This window comes from Schistocerca serialis, chromosome 10 (genome assembly GCF_023864345.2).
Source record: "Schistocerca serialis cubense isolate TAMUIC-IGC-003099 chromosome 10, iqSchSeri2.2, whole genome shotgun sequence".
NCBI lineage: Eukaryota > Metazoa > Arthropoda > Insecta > Orthoptera > Acrididae > Schistocerca > Schistocerca serialis.
This window is the reverse complement of record NC_064647.1, coordinates 192,397,978-192,414,909: the sequence shown is the minus strand read 5'-3', so window position 1 is coordinate 192,414,909 and position 16,932 is coordinate 192,397,978. Positions and strand designations below refer to the sequence as shown.

The 16,932-nt window shown below is 43.3% G+C and overlaps 1 protein-coding gene across 1 annotated transcript in view; it reads left to right on the top strand.

Annotated features, from left to right (window-relative positions):
* Positions 1–16,932, top strand: part of LOC126424670 (trichohyalin-like) — a 187,267-nt gene that overhangs the window by 142,735 nt on the left and 27,600 nt on the right. Inside the window, exon 14 of the mRNA XM_050087400.1 lies at positions 13,472–13,782. Coding sequence (XP_049943357.1) covers positions 13,472–13,782 — 311 coding nt within the window. The remainder of the gene's footprint in view (positions 1–13,471; positions 13,783–16,932) is intronic.

The following is a 16,932-nucleotide window of genomic DNA, read 5'->3' as shown; positions in this document are numbered from 1 at the left end:
GCGCCCGCGCACCAAGTTTACAGGAATCGCACGACCTGTGAGAAGACATCTTGTAAGATATATCTCCAAAAAGTTCCGAAGGTGGCCCAACAGCTTGTTAAGGAGGTGGCCGTAATATTCTGGCACGTCAGCGTATCACATCGGCTGTACAGCGCACCTCGAGCGCGGATGCTCCGGCCACAGTCCGGGGAGAGGTGGAGGTGCGTAGCGGAAACAGTTTTGCGACAGTGAACCACTAGAGCTGTGCAATACTCACACGCCGCCACTGAGTAACGGAATGGCTGCTGTACCTGAAGAACTGGCCAGACACGGAAGCACACCAAGTACGAGGGCAGTTCAATAAGTAATGCAACACATTTTTTTTTCTGAAACAGGGGTTGTTTTATTCAGCATTGAAATACACCAGGTTATTCCCCAATCTTTTAGCTACACAACACTATTTTTCAACGTAATCTCCATTCAATGCTACGGCCTTACGCCACCTTGAAATAAGGACCTGTATGCCTGCACAGTACCATTCCACTGATCGATGTCGGAGCCAACGTCGTACTGCATCAATAACTTCTTCATCATCCGCGTAGTGCCTCCCACGGATTGCGTCCTTCATTGGGCCAAACATATGGAAATCCGACGGTGCGAGATCGGGGCTGTAGGGTGCATGAGGAAGAACAGTCCACTGAAGTTTTGTGAGCTCCTCTCGGGTGCGAAGACTTGTGTGAGGTCTTGCGTTGTCATGAAGAAGGAGAAGTTCGTTCAGATTTTTGTGCCTACGAACACGCTGAAGTCGTTTCTTCAATTTCTGAAGAGTAGCACAATACACTTCAGAGTTGATCGTTTGACCATGGGGAAGGACATCGAACAGAATAACCCCTTCAGCGTCCCAGAAGACTGTAACCATGACTTTACCGGCTGACGGTATGGCTTTAAACTTTTTCTTGGTAGGGGAGTGGGTGTGGCGCCACTCCATTGATTGCCGTTTTGTTTCAGGTTCGAAGTGATGAACCCATGTTTCATCGCCTGTAACAATCTTTGACAAGAAATTGTCACCCTCAGCCACATGACGAGCAAGCAATTCCGCACAGATGGTTCTCCTTTGCTCTTTATGGTGTTCGGTTAGTCAACGAGGGACCCAGCGGGAACAAACCTTTGAATATCCCAACTGGTGAACAATTGTGACAGCACTACCAACAGAGATGTCAAGTTGAGCACTGAGTTGTTTGATGGTGATCCGTCGATCATCTCGAACGAGTGTGTTCGCACGCTCCGCCATTGCAGGAGTCACAGCTGTGCACGGCCGGCCCGCACGCGGGAGATCAGACAGTCTTGCTTGACCTTGCGGCGATGATGACACACGCTTTGCCCAACGACTCACCGTGCTTTTGTCCACTGCCAAATCACCGTAGACATTCTGCAAGCGCCTATGAATATCTGAGATGCCCTGGTTTTCCGCCAAAAGAAACTCGATCACTGCCCGTTGTTTGCAACGCACATCCGTTGCAGACGCCATTTTAACAGCTCCGTACAGCGCTGCCACCTGTCGGAAGTCAATGAAACTATACGAGACGAAGCGGGAATGTTTGAAAATATTCCACAAGAAATTTCCGGTTTTTTCAACCAAAATTGTCTGAGAAAAAAAAGTGTTGCATTACTTATTGAACTGCCCTCGTACGTAGGACTGTGGCAGGAGTGTACGTTTTGACCAGCCCTCCTCTGTTATTAGCATGTACAGGGGATCGAAACAGCACAAACACATCACATTACCATGCCTAATACTGTGTAGGAAGCCCGCTGGATTTCAATCCAAATTCTAGTGTCTCAAAATGGATAAACGCAGGTCCTGCGTCCTGTTCCAGGGAATCTTATAGCATTATTCTTACAAAACATTGGCAAGTTCAGGTAATGCTGATGGAGGTGGATAGTGATCGCACAATTTTCTGTGCAAAACAGATGACAAAGGCTCAATAACACTGGATTGTGGTGACGACGCTGGTCAGGGTAGATGGGACAGTTGATCCTCCTGCTGACAAACCAGTCCTGGTCAATGTGAGCTGTGTGACAAGGGGCCGTCTCGCCTTGAGAGAAAGCATCACCATTTGGGAAGAAACGTTGTACCATGGGATCGACGTGATCAGCGAAGATGGCCGCACGATTCTTTGCATTATTGCGATCCTGCAGAGTAGCCGTGGGGCTCATGGGATACCACGCTATGGCCGCCTGAATCATCACCAAGCCGTCGGCATGGTTCACTGTTGAGACGTAAATTGGGCCAGAAGTTGGAAACTGTGTTAAACAAGACTCATCCAACCAAACGACATTCTTCCATTGATCCACAGCCCAGCTTTTATGGCTTCGGCACCACATTTTCCTGTTGTGTGCACTTGCATCACTAATATGTGGTTTTGGATTTCCAGCTCGCCCTGCAGCACCCTCCTTCTCGAGCTCCCTTCGTGTTGTTCTCCTGCTGACAATCACTTTTGAGGTAACTTTTGCATCAGTCGTCCTCAAATTTTTCGTTCCAATCCTCTTCAGTGATTATATGTCACGATCACTCAACACACAATTTCATACTCATTGTGACTTAGTGGATGATTTTTTTCCGCTTTCGCTGCACGCGCTATAAATCGTCGATATGGTGCCTCCTGAAACACCAAATACTTCTCTCTGGAAGGACCAACCGTACGAGTACCAACGATTTACCGAAGTTCTAAGTCATTTAGCTCCGAAATAATGCACTCACAACTACACAGAACGTTGTTCTGACCGCAATTGACACTTACAACGTATTGGGGACATTCCACAGGTGCCATTCGTGGCCAAATAGAACAGCAAAACATGCAGGCTTGGCCAGCATCTGCATTTATTTTCGAGTACGCGTTTTTCGCGGTGTTTCCATATTTTTGTGCAAACCCTATAGCTCTCTGTCCTTTATACTTTGCACGTGTGGGACGGCAACTATCTTGCTGGGCAACCCCACATGCCATGATAACGGGTGAATATTAATAAAAGCCGGCCGGAGTGGCCGAGCGGTTCTAGGCGCAACAGTCTGGAACCGCGCGACCGCTACGGTCGCAGGTTCGAATCCTGCCTCGGGAATGGATGTGTGTGATGTCCTTAGGTTAGTTAGGTTTAAGTAGTTCTAAGTTCTAGGGAACTGATGACCTCAGCTGTTAAGTCCCATAGTGCTCAGAGCGATTTGAACCATTTGAACCAATATTAATAAAACATACAAACTGCAGAGACGGATTCCTGATTTGAAATGGAGGAAGAAACTTCTGTGAACATGTGTCCAGAAATGGACGGTGTGCGTGCAACGACAACAAATTGTCCCGGAACACAGTACAGAGCTGCATCGCATCGACGTCACAACAAATGTTAAAGTGGCCTTCGTGGGACTGCAAGTGACATGAATAGTGTGTGTGTGAATTCCTAACGGACCAAACTGCTTAGGTCATCGGTTCTTAGACGTACACACTACTTAAACTGTACGCACACACATGCTCGAGGGAGGACTCAAAACCTCCGGCGGGAGGGGCTGCGCAATCCGTGACATGACGCCTTAAACAGCGCGGCCACCACGGGCGGCGACCGGTATATCAGCGGTTGTCATACAGGGTACACATAATCGTACTTTGGCTTACACGATGTCGGCGGGGCATTTGCCTGGACCTTGTACTAGGGTTTGTAACCTTCCCACATATAAAAATTTCCGGTACAAAATTGACTGACAGTTAAAACTGATAAATTTTGGACGTTAGCAGCGCTACGTCATGGCCCTGTGAAATCAACCTGAACAAATTGAAAAATTCCTACCTCATAATGGTGTCGCTGGGTAACGCTGTCTATATATCTGCTCCTAAATGGCACGGCTTAGTGCAATGCTGGCCTGTCTACTACTACTGAACAACATTTGCCTGAGATTTGCATTATTAGAAAAAAACTGACACAGCTGCATAGCTGGTCCTCTGATTATTAAACAACACGTGACCGCGATTTGGGAAAATTTGTAGAATATTTAAATTCGAGTAAATGACTGGTAAAAAATTATGTTCTGAAAAACCTTATTATTGAAAACATTTCTGCAAACCATTACATAAAAAAATTGAACGTTACAAGTCTGACTTAATTAGTGCTGACAAAAATGGCTCTGAGCACTATGGGACTTAACTGCTGTGGTCATCAGTCCCCTAGAACTTAGAACTACTTAAACCTAACTAACCTAAGGACATCACACACATCTATGCCCGAGGCAGGATTCGAACCTGCGACCGTAGCAAAAAAAATGGTTCAAATGGCTCTGAGGACTATGCGACTTAACTTCAGAGGTCATCATTCGCATAGAACTTAGAACTAATTAAACCTAACTAACCTAAGGACATCACACACATCCATGCCCGAGGCAGGATTCGAACCTGCTACCGTACCGGTCGCTCGGCTCCAGACTGTAGCGCCTAGAACCGCACGGCCACTCCGGCCGGCAGCGACCGTAGCAGTCGCACGGTTCCAGACTGAAGCGCCTAGAACCGCTGGGCCACCACGACCGGCTGCTGACAAATCACAAAAAGATTGAAACAAATTCATATTAACATCTCAGACAACAAATTTAAGTACACTCATGGCGATGAAGAATAACAAAGTTTACCTTACAGTACATGGCAATGAACTGCGCTGCACCAGCGGCAACTGCTGTTGCTCTTACATGGCTACTAACTGTACTGTAGCGGTGAGCTACTACGACTTCTCCTAACGGCGAGCTATTGCAACTGCTCCATAACAACGAACTATGCGACTGGTCTGTCGGGCGAGCGACTATTACTGGTGCCGACACTGCTCTGACATCGCAGCAGAGATGTTTTCTATCGCAGGCAGCGCGTGAGCAATACATAGAAATTACGATTGCTCCAGTAGGTAGTGAACAGTAAACCTCTTACATAATGAACCCCTTACATGTTTGTGTCAATATCATGTAGAACCCGGTCGTCTAGATATGGTGTACGCACTGTCCGCCGCCTCCCTGCACATTCCTCTGTCTGAAAGGACTCATCATCACACAGAACTGGAAATGGCGGAAACCGGACCCTATCAACATGCGTCCGGAAATGCATCGTCGCCACGGTAGATCGCACTGAGGAATGAAGCTTCCTCTGACCACGTGCCGTGTGTTCATTGTGTTTTTCAGGCTGTGTGATTGACGCAGCGTGCTGTAAGCTGCAGAATAGTCAAGTATTCATGTCGGGAAAAGGCCTAGATGGCCGTTGTGTAGGGTCAAGCAGATGGAAACGGTCGAGAGGCAGCATGGCTATAGCAAAACAAGTACCCTCATGGACACCGACCGCATCACACAATATTTAAGGCCATTTTTGGGCGTGTGTGTGATGATGAGTCCTTTCAGGCAGATGAACATGCAGGGAGGCGGGGGACTGTGCGTACACCAGATTTGGAGGACCGGGATCTACAGGGTATTGACACAAACCCCAGTACAAGCTTCAGACAAGTGGCCCGCCAACGTGGTGTAATCCAAAGTACGATTATCTGTTTCCCGCACGGCAACCGCTACTTCCCCTATCACCTGCAGTCCCATCTATGGCACTTTAACATTTGTTGTGACATGGATGCGATGCAGCCCTGTACTGTGTTCTGGGACGATTTGTTGACATATATGCTTTCACCAATCAAATTTTGAATGATCTGAACAACCAAACACCACCCATTGGGATTTTTTGTGATCTCTCAAAGGCTTTTGATTGTGTAAATCATGAAATTCTGCTAGACAAGCTCAAATATTGTGGCATGAGTGGGACAGTGCACAAATGGTTCAATTCATACCTAACTGGACGAGTGCAGAAAGTTCAAATAAGCAGCTCTCATAATATGCAAAGATCAGCACATTCCTCAAACTGGGGAACTATCAAGAATGGGGTTCCACAAGGGTCAGTCTTGGGTCCTTTGTTGTTCTTAATATATACTGTATTAATGACTTGCCATTCTATATTCATGAAGAGGCAAAGTTAGTTCTCTTTGCTGATGATACAAGAATAGTAATCACACCTGACAAACAAGAATTAACTGATGAAATTGTCAATACTGTCTTTCAGAAAATTACTAAGTGGTTCCTTGTAAATGGACTCTCACTGAATTTTGATAAGACACAGTACATACAGTTCCGTACAGTGAATGGTATGATGCAATTAATAAATATAGACCTTAATCAGAAGCATATAGCTAAGGTAGAATATTCCAAATTTTTAGGTGTGTCCATTGATGAGAGATTAAATTGGAAGAAACACATTGATGACCTGCTGAAACGTTTGAGTTCAGCTACTAATGCAATAAGGGTCATTGCAAATTTTGGTGATAAACATCTTAGTAAATTAGCTTACTACGCCTATTTTCACTCATTGCTTTCATATGTTATCATATTTTGGGGTAATTCATCACTGAGGAATAAAGTATTTATTGCACAAAAGTGTGTAATCAGAATAATAGCTGGAGTCCACCCAAGATCACCCTGCACACATTTATTTAAGGATCTAGGGATATTCACAGTAGCTTCTCTGTATATATACTCTCTTATGAAATTTGTTATTAACAACCAAACCCAATTCAAAAGCAATAGCAGTGTGCATAATTACAATACTAGGAGAAAGGATGATCTTCACTATTCAAGATTACATCTAACTTTGGCACAGAAAGGGTTGAATTATACTGCCACTAAAGTCTTTGGTCACTTACCAAATAGTATCAAAAGTCTGACAGATAACCAACAAGTATTGAAGAAGAAATTAAAAGAGTTTCTGAATGACAACTCCTTCTACTCCATCGAGGAATTTTTAGATATAAATTAAGAATAAAAGAAAAAAAACTATTAAAAAAATTTTTAAAAAATTAAAAACAAAAAAGCTGTTATATTAACTTAATTATGTTGTTACATTAACTTAATTATGTCATGTATTGGAAAATTTGACTCGTTCCACATCATTACGAAATATCGTATTCATGATCCATGGAACTAGTATTAATCTAATCTAACCTAAACTAATCTGTTGTCATTGCACGTACACCATTCATTTCCAGACACATGTTCATAGGACCTGTTTTCCTTCATTTCCAGTCAGGAATCCGTCTCTGCAGTTTATCTTATTTATTAATGTTCACCCAATATACGATATGTAGGGTATTCCGATATTATTAATGCCCATCTTGTATACAGAGAGACTCAATATTATTAGTTAAATCTGACATGAGTGAAGTTATACAATAACAGAAGCTCTTTCCAGAAAAAATTGATCCGCAATTGACACGTTTCCCATTTCATCGGGAGCTATTATAAACTTCTCGATTAATTCCTCGCATACATGGGCTCAAATTCCACCGGCAGCCCGTGGTTGCGGAGTGTAGTACAGACATAATGAGTCATTCGCACGTTTTACTGCTGGTGCAAGACTGCAAGTAATGTGCCAATATGGTCCAAGGTGAACCTGTCGATTCTTTAGTTCTCGATTATCCTAACAGTCACGTGCATAGCACTCCTGCAGGTACAGGAACAGAAGCAATGGATTGTTTGATTTTGTCCAGATTCATCAGCTTGAAGGAACCTGTAACTCACTGCTCTGATGAGTGCAAGGACGACGCATGGAACTCCTCCAATAACGGGAAAGGATTTACGGTAGTTCTGGTAGAGTTAAACCGCTTTTCTTCTTCATAACAAAATTTGTGTGTTTTTCAACTGTTTTTGACTTCTGGCAGCAAGTTCGTATAGGGCGTCATATAAAGCTAAGCACAATATATTATTGACGCACTGTCACTTAAAATACAAGAGACATGACTAAATGAAAATATACAAGAATGGTCCGTCTCACCCATACATCTATGGATGAGATGGACCAATGTACTGGAAGAGATGTATCATATGAAAAAGGCTGTACACGAAGAAAAGGAACAAGAAAATTTCATATTTTTCATTTTGAATATGTTTTAATGAATACAGAATTACTGTATTAAATATTTTAGTCCAATACAGTTTCATCAGTTTGTTATAACTCTTGACTGCATATCGGCTTTTCCCTTCAGTTGTTGGCTTTGTCCAAGCATAAGCCTGTCTTTCCTTCACCACCAGTTACACGTACTACCAAATGTTGAAATCACACACGTCACTATCTTGAACAGGGAAAATACTGAATCCAATTATCATTTTCGTTAGTTTCGTAACAGATTTCACCAGACCCAACTCATTCATGTTCATCCCATTCTCCCATTCATCAAAGTTATTTTCGTAATCTTCTCCAGTGTCTGCATCTGATGCGCATGGAGGGATCTTTCCAACATTTTTCTTCTTGAGCTTCTTCATTCTGTTTTTCTCTTCGCTAGTATTTCCCTTCTTGACGTTTTTGTGCCTTTTTTCTGTTGCCTGTCTTTTATTATCCCTATCTTTCTTTACAGGTTCGGTATTTCCAGCAGAGTTCGTGTATTAATATCTAGTGTGGTGTCCAGAATTGTACCCAAAATACTAGGTGTGAGATCTTAACGTGTCACAGAGTGGCTGGGTGACTTATTACTTATAAGCAGTCATCCAGCCACAGGTATCTATCCCTTTTTTAACCGTGTCATTATAGGTATTTTATCTATGATTTTATCTAGTTATTCTGCTGTGTTTCGTTGGGATTTTAGTACCAGCTTTTCTGAAGCTCACCTTATTAGGGTTGCTGTGTGATTCCTGTGGGGCGATGATACTTGATTTCCCGCTTTCTTTTATCTTTTTCCATAGACTTTCACAATGTTCATCGGTATATCAAAAATGCAAGGGCGCTGATGACCTTGCTCTTTAGTGCCCTCCACTATAAATCATCACCATTATCATCATCTTTAATCTATGAACAAGTAGGGTCGTGCGGAGTGGCCGTGCGGTTAGAGGCGTCATGTAACGGATTGCGCGGTCCCTCCCGCCGGAGGTTCGAGTCCTCCCTCGGGAATCGGTGGATGTGTTGCTCTTAGCATAAGTTAGTTTAAGTAGTGTGTAAGTCTAGAAGCCGATGGCCTCAGCAGTTTGGTCCCTTAGGAAATCACACACATTTGAACATTTTTGAACAAGTATGATTACAACGTTACTCATAAATACAACATTCCTGTTTTCCGTTGAAAATTTGGTTGAGAAGATACTCACCCAACCGAATCTTCCCTTGAATTTGAATGAATTGAAATAAAAAATATCAGTATGATCATGAATTTATTGAAATGAAATGTACTGGAATTCGATGTACTGGAGTCACGATGGATCATGCTTGAGAAATTCTTATTCGATTTGCCTCCAAACGCTGTCTGTGCTTTTCTTTTGCGTCACTGACTCGACCGTCACGTAGTTGTCTTGCGTTGCGCGCCCGCCAACCGATATTTCAACGACTCACAGCTGGCATTTTTATCCAAAGAAAGAAACCACGAACCGAAATCGATAGAATGTTTGCAACACACAGAATTACCACGAACTGACATCAATTCAATCTTTGCAAAACGCCAAAGATACGATCACCACCGACAACATACTGAAATATGGCTTTCAACCGTATCCTTTTTTGCAAAATATCAATGCTGAATGTGGAATTCGTTTTTGTTACGAAAACGTGTGGCAGCAGAACTGTCAAACTGAACGTCACATTTCTTTCATTGAGATTTTCGTCCAAAAATAGTGTAAGACGTCATGGTCTCCTGACCTTCATTGCTTACATATTCCGCCCTCACAATCATATTCCGCACATCAAGAACGCTTCTTTCGAACCCAAACTCGATAAGATAAAGTCAATGTTGTATTAATTCATGCAAACGATATGCAAATAACAAGTGCGCACCGGGGTTGAGAGACTTGAGGCTGGCGTACACACACACATTCCAGACATGACGGTCACAAGAGCTTTTAGTTCGGGAGAGGCGGACTGCACGCTGAGAGGCCGGTCCCTTCAGAGGACGCCTCAGCCTATCTACGTTGGGCGGCGACTGCCCATGGAGCGGACATCATTTGCCTAAGTGAAAGGGGAGAACGACCCCGTGTTTGGCTTAAAAGCAAATTCCGCTGCATTGTGTCGCAGCGCCCTGCCTACGCATTCTTTGCAAACATAGCATGCGGTTTCAGAGGTTTTCACAGGGAGACAGGAAACGCCAAACGCCGATGCTAGATTTCCGGATTGGTCGCCTTAAACGAAACGTCATTCTCTCATTTTAGAAGAGCAATGCTGATTGGCAGACGATATTCCTGATGCCTTGAGCTGAAGGAGTAATGGAAGAGATCGAAAGATATACCCCTTCACGTCTGGCATGGAGAGGGGCCATTCCGTTGTCGCTCTTGGAGCGAGAACACGTAACGAGAGCGTTTGCGCTCGTATGTGTACTCAAAGAGCGAGGAACAAGTCTCTCCCCAGTACTTCACTGGGAGAGCACCTCTGTCAAGAGCAAATCAAACTCTATTTTGAGTCCTTGCAATTAAGCATTGTTCACTGTGTTGGCCGCCACACTTATAGTGCAGTGTGAACGGACATTCATCGCGGTGTAGCGAGAATTTGATTAGCAAAGGTCAATCCAGATAGAACGAGAGTTATCTTATTTGGCAGCAGTGAGCGGCGCAGACAGCATTCATCGCAGCTCACGGTATTGTGCGCTACAGCTATTGCGAGCCCCATATTTCCTCCACAACAGTACATTTCACTGCATTTCACACACGACAGCCTTGACCGTACCTAACGACATTCTAAAGGATAATTATTCAAGTTGAGTAGGCGTGGCTCTCAGCCATTCTGCCAAGGCAACAAGCATCTTAAACTTTGTGTAGAAATTTCATTAGCGAATCCTATCCTTAAGAGGTAACTTCACATTCCGAAAAGAACCAGGATATAACTTGTTCAACTTATAACTAAAAGTGCCATTGTAATTTCTCTGAATTTTTGCAAAATAAATAATAAGTTTCGTTAGTTTCATGTTTTTCTTACACTAACTAGCACTACTCCAGTACCCAAGTATCCCACTAGTTACGTAAGAAATCTTGTAAATTTTTGTGTCATTTCCTTACAGCAGACAACTCCAGAAGATATTTACTGCTGAAAGTTTTTCAGGAATTTCTCTTTAGAACATTAGGAGCGTCTGACTTCTGTAGTAGTGTGGGGGTGGAAATTGCATCTTGCAGGAGCCACAGGGTAAAGGGTACATCTCAGATTAATCCAATGCGCAGAATGACAGAATAGCACCCACACACTCACAATAGCACCCAAATTTCCAACTCTTCTGGCAGGTTTTTTAAAAGTTTTCTTTCATACAACCCTTGTCCTGACAATTACGGATACAAAAAAAAATTAGCCAAATCGTTCGAGCTGTTCTCAGGTCATGGTCTTTCATACATGTGGCAACTGATTTTTATTTATACAGAAGTTTTATAAAAAAAAATTATTTTTGCAATGAAAACCGGATTTTGTATGTGGTATGTAATTAGAAATAACATGACATATTTTTTCATAAAAATGACAATTAGATATTTGTTAATTATCATGAATATGATGAATTTTATATTTAAGTGACGTAGGTATTCGAAGAAAACCCGACGAAATATGTAATTACCAAACAGGGACTTGAACAAACGATCCAGCTGTTACTAGTCATGCTGTGCTGCAGATTGTTTTTCATCGTTATGTATTTTACGCTTCACAGAAATATTAGTAGAACATTTAATAATTTGAATCGGGCTGGAATCTAACTCATGACGCCCACGTGACAGACACGTTGACTATGGAACAACTGACCTTACTTGTGTGTCTTAAAGATGTTCGTAAAGGTTTAAAGTAGATTTTCCTCGAGAATTTTTGATAGTTGCATTGATTTGCTTTGGTTGATTGATATTTAAGTTCTGAACTTCACACACCACAAATACTAGGGACATTTCATAAATAATACAGATGTTGGTATTATTGTGGATTGTTTGACGGAACAACAATGAAAATTACGTCAGATGTTGCTGGGACCTTGAGGAAAAAGAACGGTATTTTTTTCCGCTGGGTACTCTAATATGAAATCGGCGAGAGGTAGAAATGGACCCGCGGGGCTCTGTGGTATTGTGACTGCTGAAGACCAGAGCTCGTGCGTCAAGATCGAAACTTTACGCGGCAAAAACCCGACGGAAATCCACAGTGCGTTAAGTGAAATTCGTGGTGAGTTTACAGTGGATCGTAGCACAATTTCACGTTGGATTAATCGTTTTCGTGGTGGTCGTATGAGGATAGAGGACAATCCAAGAACAGGAAGGCCAAAAGTATCAACAGATGAAGGAAGTATGAAACTTGTGGCGGATGCTCTTGAAGAAGATCACAGTGCGACGTGTGGGGAACTCTCTGAAACCACGGGAATTCCCCCAGCATCAGTATTCCGTATTCTGACGAATGATTTGAATAAGAGAAAAATTTCTGCGAGACAGGTCCCACACCGTTTGACTGCTAACGAGAAGCAGCAACACTTGGACATTGCAACTTCTCTCAAACAAGGATTCTTGTGTCGAATTGTCGCTGTTGATGAAACGTGGATTAGAGACTTTGACCCGGAGTCGAAATCATAGTCCAGTGAGTGGAGAGCTTGAAATCTTCCACGTCGAAAGAATTTCGCCACGCTCAATCAACGCTCAAGTAAATGACGATTTTTGCTTGTAATCACCAAGATATTGTCGTGACAGATATAATCTCCTGTGGGACAAGTATCACAGCAGTGTATTATCATAACTCCACGCCACACCTGCACAGAAAAATGCACGCAACCCGGCCTCTGTTGTTTGAGGCTGGGCCACTCATTGTCCGCGACAATGTTCGCCCGCACATCGGCCTTGTTGTAGTCCAAAAAGTGCGCGAATACGAATGGGAAATGTTGCCACATCCTCAACATCTATAGCTGGACGTCGTTATCTTTCTCTGAAAGAGCTCTCTACCACCGTTACTCGAGCCTTTCGAGAGGTGAGCAGAAGTGGTGTCGTGGATGGAATAATGGAGCTTCCAAGACGTTGGCATTCAGTCATAGAGAAGCAGAGAGTATGGTAAAGGACAGTAAAGAGATATTGAAAAAGAAATTTCTAAAGAAAAAAAATTGTGTGCATTATTTATGAAATATCCCGCATTCAAAAAAAAAAACTGCAGTGATCCTATTGTCATATGACTTCCATGTCAAACACAGACCTCATAACATTTTCCTACATCACCCACTCCATACACATTGTTTTGAGCCTTGCGGACTATAGATGTCATTGTAGATGAACAGCAAATATATCACTTCAGTATTATTTGAAACATCCGGACAGTTACCGGATCTGTTACAATAAAGATTTCCAGGTAACATTTTCGTTTTATTATCTGCCTTGCAGAAACATGCTTCTTTGAAGACCATAGCATTATTCTTAGGCGCGTAGAAATAGAGACAACTGCAGTGTTGCAGAAACTGAAACACGCTCTCGTACTTGCTGCAGGAGCGGAAGCAGCGCCTGAAGAACCTGATCGAGAACATCTTCGCGGACGAGGAGAGCGTGTCCACGGAGAACATGGCGGAGGCGCTGCTGGAGGAGGAGGAGGCGGAGCTGGAGCGCCGGCTGTCGCTGCGGGGCTCCCAGCGGGGGCGGCGCCGCCCCCACTCCCAGCTGGAGTCCTCCCTGGAGGGCACCGAGCGCGCCGAGTCCTGGGCGCTCGTCCAGGACAGCCAAGCCGCTGCGGTCCACGAAGACGCCCCGGCAGCCCAGCCAGCCACCCCGCAGAGGCCACAGCAGGTGAGCCCAAGCACACGGTACTGGCGTCTCAGCCACTGTCCGCGGTTTTCATGCTCCTCATCGAGAAGTCAGCTGAACACTTGGTTCTGGCATCTCATTGCCTGTTCAAGATTCTATACCTCTGCATCACGAGAGCAGCTCTGCTGAACACCAACTTCTGGCGTGGCACCCATCTCTCCAAGATTCCCAACATCCTCATCTGCGGATCAGATGAACACTTACTTTTGCCTTCTCGTAATCTGTCGAAATCCCCAACGTCTTTACCTGATTATCAGTCGATCACCTTCTGTTGCGCCATTATCAGCCTGAGGTTCTTCTCCTACTGAAGGTCAGCTGAACACCTACTTCTAGCATCTTATCAACTGCCTAAGTTTTATAGCTGCCTCAATTATACATAACCTTAAACACCTGCTTCTGTATACTCATCGCCTGTCTATTTTGAGTGAATCAAAGATTCCGACATCCTCATCTTTTGGTCTCTAGAACACCTGCTCCTGCCGGTCGGTGTGGCCGAGCAGTTCTAGGCGCTTCAGTCTGGAACCGCGCGACCGCTACGGTCGCAGGTTCGAATCCTGCCTCGGGCATGGATGTGTGTGAAGTCCTTAGGTTGGTTAGGTTTAAGTAGTTCTAAGTTCTAGGGGACTGATGACATCAGATGCTAAGTCCCATAGTGCTCAAAGCCATTTTTGAACACCTGCTTCTGTCATGTCTTCCACCTGCCTATGATTACTAAGGTCATCACACTCACACAACAGTCGAGTGCTGACTGCCACAATGAGTGTCTCAGACTTCTGTCTATGGCTGCTCCAACTCGATACTGCACCTTCCGTACTGTCCAGCAATGTGTCGAGGCGTCAAGTGGTGAGCAACTAAAATCTTTGGCTGGGAATGTGAGTGGAAGAGTTTGATTGCTCAGAAGTGGTTTGGGTAAAGCTCTCTTGTGTGACCAGTTCTAGAGTAGTGCTCCAGCACTTGGGGTCCTTATCGAGTAGGTGTGATAACAGACCCTCTGGCAGCCAGTATGTCATCAGAGTGAACAGATGGGATAACATCAGGGATAAGCTACAATCCTGTCTCACTCCCTTCTCAACCGCTGGTTCCCTTTCATATCTGTCGGCCTGTATAACTCCCGTCTGGTTTCTGTACAAGTTGTAAATAACCTTTCGCTCCCTGTATTTTACCTCTGCAACTTTCAGAATTCCGAAGAGGGTACTCCAGTCAGCATTGTCACAAGCTTTCTCTAAGTCTACAAATGCTATAAACACAGATTTTCCTTTCCTTAACCTATCTTTTAATAGAAGTCGTAGGATCAATACCGCCACACGTATTCCTACGTTTCTCGGTAATCCTAACTGACCTTCCCCGGGGTTGTCCTCTATCAGTTTTTCCACTCTTCTGCAAAGAATTGGAGTTAGTATTTTGCAACCTTGACCTATTAAACTCATAGTTCGCTAATAATCACACCTGTCAGCATATGCTTTCTTTAGAACTGGAATTATTATGTTCTTCTTGAAGTCTGCGGATATTTCGCATGTCCCATACATCCTGCACACCTTGAGGAACGGTTTTGTTATGGTTGGTTTTCGCAAGGCTGTCAGTAGTTCTAACGGAATGTCGCCCACTCCTTGGACCTTGTTTCGACTTTGGTCTTTCAATTCTCCATCAAATTCTTCTCGCAGTATTGTATCTCTCATTTTATCTTATTCTGCCTCTCAGCTTCCATTTCTATAATATTGCCCTCACGATTATCTCCCCTGTATAGACTCTCTTCATACCCCTTCAACCATTCAGCTTTCCCTTCTTTGCTTAGGACTGGTTTTTCATCTGAGCTCTTGATATTCATGCAGCTGCTTCTCTTTTCTCAAAAAGCCTCTTTAATTTTCCTGTAGGCGGTAAAAGTCTTTTCCCTAGTGATATATGCTTCTACATTCTTACGTTTATCCTCTAGCCATTTGTGTTAGCTATTTCGCACCTCGTTTCAATCTCATTTTTTAGATTATTGTTTTCCCATTCACCTGCTTAATTTACTGCATTTTTATATTATCTCCTTTCATCAGTTAAATTAAATATCTCCTGTGTTGTCCAAAGATTTCTACTAGGTCTTGTCTCTTTATCTGCTACCTTTACTGTTTCGTCCCTCAAAGCTATCCATTCATCTTCAATTCTATTCCTTTCCCCTATTCTTGTCAATAGTTGTCTATTGTTCCCTCTGAAGCTTCCAATAACATCTGGTGCTTTCAACTTATCCAGGTTCCATTACCTTAATTTCCAAAATTTTTTGCAGTTTCTACAGTTTTAATGTACAGATCGTAAAAAGTAAATTCTGGTCAGAGCCCACGTCTGCCCCTGGAATCTTCTACAATTTCAGGCCAATTTCATCCACTATTTTTCCTTCTCTTTCTTTTCCTCGTGTGAAATTCTAGTCATACATCACGATTTTATTTTGCCTCCCATAACTATATGAATAATTACTTTTTATCTCAACATACATTTCATCAGTCTGTTCATCATCTGCGGAGTTACTCGGGATATATGTTTGTTCTACACTTGTGAGTGTGAGCTTTGTATCTGTCTTGGCTACAATAATGCATTCGTGATGCTATTCATAGTATTTTATCCGCATTCCTATTTTCTTATCCATTGTTGAACCTACTTCTGCATTACCCCTAACCCTGTATTCATCTGACCAGTAGTCATTTTCCTCCTGCCACCAAACTTCACTGATTCCATTATATCTACCTTTAACCTATCCATTTTATTTTTTAAATTTTCTAACCTACCTGCCCGATTAAGGGATCTATAAATTTCATGCTCCAATCCATAGAACGCCAGTTTTCTCTCTCCAGATAACGAAGACAGCGGCTCATTTAAAATTTGACCTGATGATATATTGTTTTGCATCATAAAGCCATCCCAAAAAATGAATATCTTACGGTGGTTTCTAACATATTCCATAGTTTTACCAAAAACTGCTTCAGTCACTGCACAGAAATCCTCCTTTCGGTATTTACATCAATGTATTCCTTCAACCTCGGCGTTGCTTCAAGGTAGTTGCATGTGTGACTCTGCAGTTGCAACTGAAGTTCGATACATTACTGGAGGTTTCGATAATGTATTATGTATTCCTTGTTTTTCCCTCCAGCATTGTCAGCACCCTGCGGTTGGAA